The sequence below is a fragment of the Solanum tuberosum genome, unplaced genomic scaffold (genome assembly GCF_000226075.1).
Source record: "Solanum tuberosum cultivar DM 1-3 516 R44 unplaced genomic scaffold, SolTub_3.0 scf00235, whole genome shotgun sequence".
NCBI lineage: Eukaryota > Viridiplantae > Streptophyta > Magnoliopsida > Solanales > Solanaceae > Solanum > Solanum tuberosum.
Window position 1 is genome coordinate 474,411 of NW_006239159.1, and position 10,268 is coordinate 484,678.

The following is a 10,268-nucleotide window of genomic DNA, read 5'->3' on the forward strand; positions in this document are numbered from 1 at the left end:
ATTTAATTAGAGAATAAATTTTTAATTAAGATAAACTATATGCATGTAAGCGTCACATAGGATAATAAAAAGTAGGGACATGAGAATTAAAAAAAAAGTAATTTTTAAGTCAAAAATAAAAAGTCAAGTTGAAATGACTTTTAAGTAAAAAAAAAAAGTAGGGCGAGACCTACTTTTGATTTTTGACTTATTTTAAGTCATTTTTTACTTTGACAAACACTTCCTAACTTATTTTAAGTCATTTTCGACTTATTTAAGTTAATTTTTATATTTGTCAAACGCTTTCAAAAGTCAAAAACTGACTTAAAAGTAGATTTGACCAACTTTTAAGCCAATCTAAACACCCTCTTAGCAGCCCAAAGGCAAATATGTATCCAAAGTTGGATGGTAAAGACAAATATATCAGAAAATATGACCTGGGGTAAATATAACCCTTTTCTAAGAGTACAAGGGCAAATATGACCCTTTTCCTTGTATTTTTCTTTACCATGATTATGAAAAATGATTTCGCTAATTGTACTTAGGGTTTTTTTTTTAGTTATTTGGTTTTGTGACATGTCATATTATATACGACAAAGGGTCAAATATGCCCCTGTACCTTCAAAAAATTAGTTTTAATATATACCCTTTATTATACTATTGGATCATATATACCCCTACCGTTATACTATGGAGCATATATATCCTTATTTTGGACGGAATGTCACGTGGTTGTACAACATTTAAAAGACTCATCTCCAATATTTTGACCCGCTGCACTTGCTCTTTTATCTGATACCCGACTCAAAGTCCAAACCCATTACATAAACTGAAGCTCTGTAATAAGCAAAACTTGGAGGGGGTGACCTCTTCATCAGCCATAGTTGATGCTACCACTAAGAGTCTTCAAATTCTGATTTGGTGCCTATGACCTCTTCTTCACCCACGAATTTTTCGGCTTCTTCACGAAAATGTTTGAGGTTCCAACAATATGTAAATTGAAAAATTTAGAAATTCACTTGGATCAATCAAGACACGAATCTCATTTTTAATTCCCATTGAAAAATAGCAAGAAAATTTTTATTGTCACTCTCAAAAATTCCAAAGAAATAATTACAGGGTGCTAGTCTTTATTTTACTTTCGGGGTCAAGAGACAGAGTATAGACAATGCTTTTAGTTCAATATACTTTGTGGGTGTGTTTAATTTCCAGTCTTTTCATCAATACCAAAAGACTTCGTCAACCCCTAATTTCCTTTCTCTTTCTATTTCTTCTCTAACATTAATTTACAAAGAGAAGTTAATTAAAAGTGAGATTTTGATGACTTGTAAGGGTGGTTGCAACTATTTTCTAGTTAGTTTATTTTATTGTTGGGAGTGTATTTTATTTTGAGGGAAGTTTTAAAAAATTATTTTGTTGCTTGAATGGAGTCTAATGGTGGTGGAAATGGAGAAGTTGATGTTCCCATGGATATTGCTTGAATGGAGTCTGATGTTGTTGGAGTAAATGAAAGTTGTGATACAGAGCTTCAATTTATGTTGAATGGAGTTATGAAATAAGGCTGTATTCGTAGGGATTTTTTTGATGGGGTTGAGCTTTGGATCGGGTAATGGATAAAAGAGCAAGTGAAGCGGGTCAAAAAATGGGAATGAGTTTTTAAGATCCTATGCAGCCATGTGGCATTCCATCCAAAATAAGGGTTCCATAGTATAACGGTAAGGACATATATAATCCAATAGTATAACAAAGGGTATCATATTTGAAAGTACAAGGGTATGTTTGACCATTTTTCGTATTATATATACCTACTATGCGAAGCAGTTCCGTTGTTAAAGGAGGGTTTATTTATTTTAATCGGTTGGGTTATGTTAATTTGGGGCGGGTGTAGTTAATTTGGATTGGGTATAATTAGAAATGAGTGGGTTTGCTAATTAATTTAAGTAGTTTAAAATATAACCAATAGATAGTCGTCATGTATTTAATTTTTTTCCAAAAATTAATTAAATAATCATATGTTACAAAAGTGGTCAATATTGGACCGAAAAATGATTGGGAGGGGTATTTGGGAGCCAATAGATGAACAGTACGACATAAGATAATTTTATACTATTTTCAATAATTCAAGGACATTTTACGACCTTTTTTATATATTTTTTCACAGAGAAGGAGATTAAATAGACTACTCTTCTCTACTCTTTTTTGTGAAGCATTTATGATGTAATCTATTGATTAGGGATATGGTCCAAATATTCCGGGTAACAATTGTAACTTTTTGAATTAATTGATTAAAGGGCCAAGCCTAACCCAAAAGAAAAAAAAAAGGATAGATTGAAATGAAGGCAGTTGCTTTCACAATCAATATGTACATTAATTGTCTTGCCTTATATATATCATATTAATTCAAGTATATGGTAGTTGGGCTTTTACAAAACATCAATAACTTCACGTGATTTCATCAACTTCCCTTTTATTGTCTTTTCTTTATTTATTGTAGGGCATGTAAGTGGAATAGAGAGGTGGGGGGTTTGGTTCGTATAGGGATATTCTGATATTAAAGTTGTTCATAGGCACTAAGCAGAAACATTGTTTTAAACTCAAATCATGCATACACACATATATATATACATATACTTCATCCATTCAATAATAGTTGTCCAATATATATACTATTTTGAGATGTCCAACAATACTTATCCACTTTATGAAATCAATGGATAATTTTACACTTACTGTTTAATTTATCTTTACCATTAATTAAATACTCATTTCGTTATTACATTTTTCAAAATATTATATTTAGTATATTTAAAGAGCGATATAGTAAAATTACCCTTATAGTTATAATTTCTTAAGAAGTATGCAAAGTCAGTAATGGACAAGTATTATTGAAAAGATGGAGTGTGTGTAAATATATATATATATATATTTACAAAATAATGTATTGTGGATGTCCAGTACATCAAGAAGTTACTTCGTTACTTTCCTCCATTATGAAGATAACCATAACCTCCATAACCTTCACCTTTATAACCATTTTTCTTGTAGCCTTTCACTTCCATAACCTCCCCATTGTATTCATGTTAATGTCATATTTATTACTAACCTTTTGTATGCCTCTATTTTACACTATAAATAGAGGCATAAGGGTTCATACTGTATACACTTGAAGACTTGGAATATTGTTATAAAATAATATAGTGTGGATGTCCACTACATCAAAAAGTTATTCCATTACTTTCCTCCATTATGAAGATAACCATAATTTCCATAACCTCCACATTTATAACCATTTTTCTTGTAACCTTTCACTTCCATAACCTCCCCATTATATTCAAGTTAATTTCATGTTTATGACTAACCTTTTGTATGTCTCTATGTTACACTATACATAGAGGCGTAAGGGTTCATATTGTATACACTTGAAGACTTGGAATAATAAGAAAAAACTCTCATCTCTTGTCTCCCTATTTTTATTGTTTTCATCTTCTATATTTCTTGTCTTATTTTGTCTTTAGGTTTACAACACGTTATCAGCACGAGTTGCTCATTCTCCGTCAAGAATCAATGGTAGGTATTTCTTGATTTTTATGAATTATCCTAGTAATTCTTCGGTTGTAAGGTATACTTCATATCCTATATATTATTTGTACTCACAAAGCTTGTTTTGTTTTTATTTTAAAATGGTTAGTAAATTATGATAATCTTCATAACAATATTAACATGGACTATTAAAATATTTTAATTTATTTTAAGTTAGGACTTTTATATGGTTCCAACATGTTGTTCTAATTAATTAGTTTTGTTCATTTTCATTCAATTTTAAGTCAAATTCAGATTATATTTATGGTATTCAATATTATTTTTTGGTAATGCATTTGGTTTATTAAGACATTGGTTGAGGGTACGACGGTGAATTCAGGTTTCACCGCACCAAGTGGGTAAGACATCGAGTTAAAGTCTCGGTGCACCATGATAATAAGAAGTTGGGTTCAAGTCCCATTGATTTATGACCAAATTAAAGGCGTCTTTATATGGGTAAGACATTGGGTTTAAGTCCTAATTCACTATAGTGATGATATGATGATGACTAACAGAAAGTATTATACTTTTGACTGAAAGTCATGAAATTTACCCAATTAATTTGCTTCATTCTCTTATGTGAATGTGGTAGCAGTGAATAATATGTCTGAAAAATGACAAGTGGTTGAATATATGAATATGGGTATGGTAAAATGTGAACGGTCATCATTGTGGTAATTAAAAGGAAGAACATTATGGGTTCTTAAGATGGTCCTCAAATGTGAAGGTAATTGTGTCCATCAAAGTGGTATTAAAGGTTATTGGGTACATTGTTTCTTAAGATGGTCCTTCAAATGTGAAGGTAATTTTGTCCATTAAAGTGGTATGAAAGGTTATTGGACACATTGTCTCTTAAGATGCTCCTTCAAATGTGAAGGTAATTTTTATCCATCAAAGTAGTATAAAAAGTTATTGGCACATTGTTGTTGGTGCAACCCAAATTTGAAAAGTTTTGTAAATCCTCCATCAAAATAAAGGAATACAAAGTGGTAGTACATTTGGTACATTTGATCTCTTAAAATGATGTTGAGGTGAGTCACATAAATTTAATAATGTCAGAGCATGACAATGAGTTTCTGATAAAAACTTATGGAGCATGTACAAATGGTTATGGTAGTTCATGTCTTGTTGGATAAATGTCATATCTCACCTCTACGGGAAGTTTGAGAGATTGAAAATAAATATTTTGACATAAATGGTCATTTAGTCATATACTTTAAGTACTACACATTTATTGTGATATGTTAAATTATGAACTATTGAAGGACAAAAGAAACAAATAATTCTTTCCTATAAAGGTTGTGGCCATGACCAAAATAAATATTGTTGTGTGACAACACAAATTTGTCATTGGTTGTCAAGAAATAAGTCTTGTATGTGCTAATTTTAACCATGACAATAATAATAATTTTCTCCTTGAAGGAGATGGTCACTATAAGAATGGCGTTGTGAAATTTGTGGTAGTACACAAAATTAATTGAGAGTTTCGAAAGGGCTAATTTGTTACTATCTGGAGGAATGAATTTTTTCATAATATTGGGGTTGTAGTAAGTCTCAAAAGAAACTTTAAGTTTCGGAAGAATTGAAAAGAAAAATATATATTATATTGAGACTATAAATTATGGAAAGATTTAATATCTTCAAATTACTACAACCCAAGTGGGTTATAAATATTACGTATAAGATTACCCATTTTTTCTCGTTGTTTGTTGTATACAAATATGGGCATGATGATGGAATCACATGCAAAAGTAAACTAGAAGTTTACTAGAATAAATATCAGTTGGCATAACCGGTTGGCCATTCCAGTTCAAAGTGATGCAAAAGAAGTTGAGAATTCACGTGGCTATATGTTTGAAGAAATAAAAGATTCTTTAAGATTCTCTTTTGTTGCTTGTTGTCATGACAAAATGATATCTGTATCAACTAAGGTTGAGATTGTATCCCCTGAAATTATTTGGAACATATAGAAAGGTGAATATGGGCCCGTTCACCTGCCATGTGGACCGTTCACTATTATGATTTAATAGATGCATCTATGGTATTACAACATTGCTTTCATCTTCTATATTTCTTGTCTTATTTTGTCTTTAGTTTTACAACATATATATATTATTTCGGTAAATAAATAAGCAACATCATAATATTAAGAAATACTAGTTCAGGGAATTGGAATTAAATGAAATGTAACGATGCAGAACAATACAATCTATTCAAACATTGTATTTATTAAAATAAAACAATACAGTACAACACTATACAATATAATACGATACATCATGAAACAATACGTAACAACCACCCAAACAAAGTGTAAATAAACAACATCATAATATTAAGAAATACAAATTCAGGTTATTGAAATGAAATGAAAAGTAAATTACACATACAAAAATAAATAAATAAATTTTAAAGATGAGAAGATGGACCAGCAATGTCAATGACAAAACGGTACTTAACATCATTTTTAGCAAGCCTTTCAAGTCCTTCATTAATTTGATCAGTAGTGATAATCTCTATATCACTCAATATGTTATGTTTTCCACATAAGTCCATCATTTCTTGTGTCTCTTCTATACTTCCTATCATGCTTCCTTTCACTGTTCTTTTTCCAAATATCATAGGGAAAGCGGGCAAATCAATTGGCTTATCTGGTGCTCCAACAATCACTAGAGTTCCATTCACTTTTAAGAGCTCTAAGTAACTCCCAAGTGAGTGTTTGGCTGACACTGTATCCAAAATAAAGTCTAGGGTTCTTTTCTTTTCCTGAAATTAAAATGCAAAAATATTCTTTTATACTATGGAAATTATTACTCACTCGATTTAAAAAAGAATGACCAGGTTTGACTTGGCACGAAATTTAAGAGAATAAAGAAAACTTTTCAATCTTATAGTCCTGAATTAAAGTTATGTTAAATATACAAAAATCTCCTTTAATCTTGTGGCCTGAAACATGTCACGTGGAAAGTTGAAATTAAAAGGCATAATTGATAAACATGACCGTTACCTTGGCTTCAGCGGAAAACTATATATGCCCTCCAACTTTGAGTCTGCACAAGTAGACACTTAGAATTGTATAAAATTGAACAAATAGACATGCGTGTCCTACATGACATAATACACGTAAGACATAAAATTGCCATGTAGGGTGCCATGTAGGACGAATGTCTATTGATTCAATTTTATATAAGTTTAAGTGTCTACTTGTGCACAACCAAAGTTAAAGGTCATACTTGTCAGCTAACACCAAGTTAAGGGTCATGTTTATGTATTCTGCCAAATTAAAATGTTACCAAAAAAAGAAACGAGGTCATTCTTTTTTAAACAGACTAAAAAGGAAAGCATATCATTATTTTTGAAACGGAGGGAGTAAATTAACTATTGGAATGGAAAAGATATGGTATTAGGAAGGTGATGAGCACAAACCAGCATTTGTTTGGGATTAGTGCTTATTATAAAATCATCAGCACCTAAGTTGTCTTTGGCTTCTTGTTCTTTGATTGGAGAGGTGCTAATGACAGTCACATGATGTCCAAATGCTTTTCCAAATTTGACAGCTACATGTCCAAGTCCACCAAGACCTATTATTCCTATTTTTTTACCTTTTGTATCCACCAAATTATTGTCTTTCAAAGGAGTAAAAACTGTTATTCCTGCACATAATAATGGTGCTGCTCTGTCCATTGCCATGTTATCTGGTATACGTACCACGTACCTTCATGTTAACAAAAAAAAGAAGAGTAGATATTTAGAAAATTTGAGGTTTTTTTTTTTCTCTATTTTCTTTTCGATGTAAGGTACCTACATTTGAATTTGCACGAAAAGTTCTGTATTGAGAGGGTAAAGCACCCCCTAACAAAAGGTGACTGCGTACCATGACGCACTTAAACCCGATATCTCTCGTTAATACATAAAATGTACCCACCCTGAAGATATGAGTGTATTGTTTTTTATTGTCTTGCTTCTCCTAGCCCAAATTTTAGTAGTTTTTATTAATGAAAAAGCAAATATGAGTGTACTGTTTCAATACAAAAGACACTCTTTTGTTGAAAATGTTTGTTGCATTGTAACATTCCAAATTTACTTTTTTTTTAGTAGATGCAAATTTAATATTCATATATTTTTAGGGGATCTTTAAATTTACACAGGAGTTTGGAATACTATTGGTACACTCATTACTAAATTTTTTAATAGATGCACATGATCTAATATTTATATATACTTTCAGGGAACCTTCAGCTTTATATATAACGTTGATGGGTTTGGAATACTCTTGGTAATATTTTAAAGACATTAAGTTAAAGATCTTTCAAAATATGTGTACAAAATCTGCATCTTATTTTTTCAGAAAAAAATACTACTCTCTCCGTTTCATAAAGAATGACTTCCTTTTCTTTTTAGTCGGTAATATTTTAAAGACATTAAATTAAAGATCTTTCAAAATATGTGTACAAAATCTGCTTCTTATTTTTTCAGAAAAAAATACTACTCCCTTCGTTTCACAAAGAATGACTTCCTTTCCTTTTTAGTCAGTTTCAAAAAAATGACCTCTTTCCTTTTTTGGTAACATTTTACTTTTTGCTTTCCACGTGGCATGTTTAAGACCACAAGATTAAGGGCAATTTTGTACATTTGACATAACTTTAATTTAGGACCACAAGATTCAAAAGTCTTCTTTAATTTCTTAAACTTCATACCAAGTCAAACCAGACCAATCTTTTTGAAACGGAGGGAGTAGTAACAACTACCAATAAAGTATGAGGGGAAAAAAAGATATAATTATTGAGTATTTAATTTTTAAACTTCCTTTGTTTCACATGACACATTCTTTACTGGTTAGTTCCAAAATAAAATAAAAATAACACCTTGTTGTTTGGCTATCTAAACTTTCACCTTGTTGGTGAGTGTTCGATGGTCAGACAAACATTTATGACTTGTTTTATATCATAAGTTTCAAAATTCATTTTTTCATTCTTAGACTTTGTGGCAAACCAACGAACATTCATAAATCGGAACAAAGGGAATAATAGATAAAAAAGGAAAAAGAGAATGTTAGTAGTACCTATGATCAGCAACAAGCATTTTTGAGTAGCCACCATAAGTAATGCTACCATCCCAAAAGATGCCATTGTAAGTGAATTCTACTTGGTCACAGTAGTTCTCTTGAGACTCCTCGCAATACTCACATTTCAAACATGTTGCGGCCAAGCAACCTACCCCTACTCTGTCTCCCATCTTGAATTTACTCACATTGCTACCCACCTTTGTTATAATCCCAGTAATTTCATGCCTACAACACAAAAAAAAAGAGCTATCAGGTTAGTGGACAAAATATTCCGCATTCACCTAGGGTCTAGGGAAGAATCACATTCCACAAAAGTATTGTGATATAGATAACTTATCTTTGACGCAAGCATTAATAACAGGTGATTACACTACTCGAATCCATAATATAATATAAAGTCACATGCATGGTTAGGCTCCTTCATATCTCATCTCAATGCTTCTAATTGTTTAATTTATATAAAATTTTGCATGATATCCTCTGTGCTCATAACATTATCTATGATGATATAGGTTAAAGATTATACAATAACAATAACATACTCCGTGTAGTTTCATATATGGGATCTTAGGAGGATTGAGTGTATGTGAAACTTTATATCTATCTCGTGAAAGCTAGAGAAATTATTTTCAAAAGACCATTGCACTGCACCTAAAGTGATCTTTAACGACGATAGCTTAATTGCCACTAAGTATGGTTCTTAGAGACAATTATTACTAGTAACAATTACATTTTAGCGCTCTTTGTAAATGCCGCTAAAGTCAGAAGCGATATTGAATCTAATGACAATTAACTAATAGTGGTAAAGATTTTAGTATCCTTTATTAATGTGCATATTTATTACTACTAAATGTTGCTTTTGTTATGACGTTGGCTCTAGTAACACACCAGTTTAGATCACACATATCTCATGAAAAATAAAGAAGAAGATAAAATCATATACACAACATGTAAAATCTAGGAAAATTGATGCCTCATTTTCCCTTTGTAACATGCATAAAGACATAAAGATAGATAGGTACCTACCCAGGCACAACAGGGTACTTAGTAATGCCCCAGTCATCCTTGACATGATGAATATCCGTATGACAGATTCCACAATACAAGATCTCAATGGTCACATCATTCTCACCATTTTCTCTACCAAATATAAAAGTAAACAAGAAAATAGATTAGCATAATTTGTTTTGGACCTATATGCAACAAAGCTAGTGAATATTATGTACCTTCTCTTGAAGTTAAAAGGTGTGATTTTTCCAGAAGAATCATGAGCTGCCCAACCAGCAACAGTTTGTGTGTGATTAGGTGTTGCTTGAGCCATTCTTCTGTCTTAAAGATCTAGAAAGATGAGTGAGTATGGGAATAAGTGAAAAGGCTACCCTTTAAGTAGAAACAGAAAGCAACAAGAAACATTATTGAATGTTATCTGGTTGGCGGTGGGTAGCTTGAAATTTAAGGCAAACGTGATACAGGTCTAGCTAATATATTTATATCTAAGGTGATGTTAGGTAAGAAAATGTTTCCTAGAGAATGATGCCTAATATAAAAGTTGAAACTACAAACAATCTCTTCAATATTCAGTATTCTTCTGATCCTTTTTACTTGTCCAATTGGGCCTCCTGAAATCGTTTGCCTACTCAATTTG

At 31.4% G+C, this 10,268-nt stretch overlaps 1 protein-coding gene across 1 annotated transcript; it reads right to left on the bottom strand.

The window, feature by feature from the left end:
• Positions 1 to 5,872: 5,872 nt before the first annotated feature.
• LOC102579562 (probable cinnamyl alcohol dehydrogenase 6) lies at positions 5,873 to 10,028 on the bottom strand. The gene is made up of 5 exons (XM_006356834.2): positions 9,850 to 10,028; positions 9,650 to 9,763; positions 8,621 to 8,848; positions 6,985 to 7,273; positions 5,873 to 6,324 (listed from the first exon to the last, which is right to left on the bottom strand). Exons 1-5 carry the CDS (start codon positions 9,942 to 9,944, stop codon positions 5,968 to 5,970), a joined length of 1,083 nt encoding a protein of 360 aa, XP_006356896.1. The 5' UTR covers positions 9,945 to 10,028; the 3' UTR covers positions 5,873 to 5,967.
• Between the last annotated feature and the right edge of the window lie 240 nt (positions 10,029 to 10,268).

Bases quoted from the DNA above. Each gene is read 5' to 3' on its own strand.
- LOC102579562 (XM_006356834.2), bottom strand. From the start codon at position 9,944: ATGGCTCAAGCAACACCTAATCACACACAAACTGTTGCTGGTTGGGCA. The intron at 9,764-9,849 runs GTACATAATATT...TATATTTGGTAG, and splicing joins CCTTTTAACTTCAAGAGAAG to AGAAAATGGTGAGAATGATG. The intron at 6,325-6,984 runs GTTTGTGCTCAT...TTTTAATTTCAG, and splicing joins CTAATCCCAAACAAATGCTG to GAAAAGAAAAGAACCCTAGA.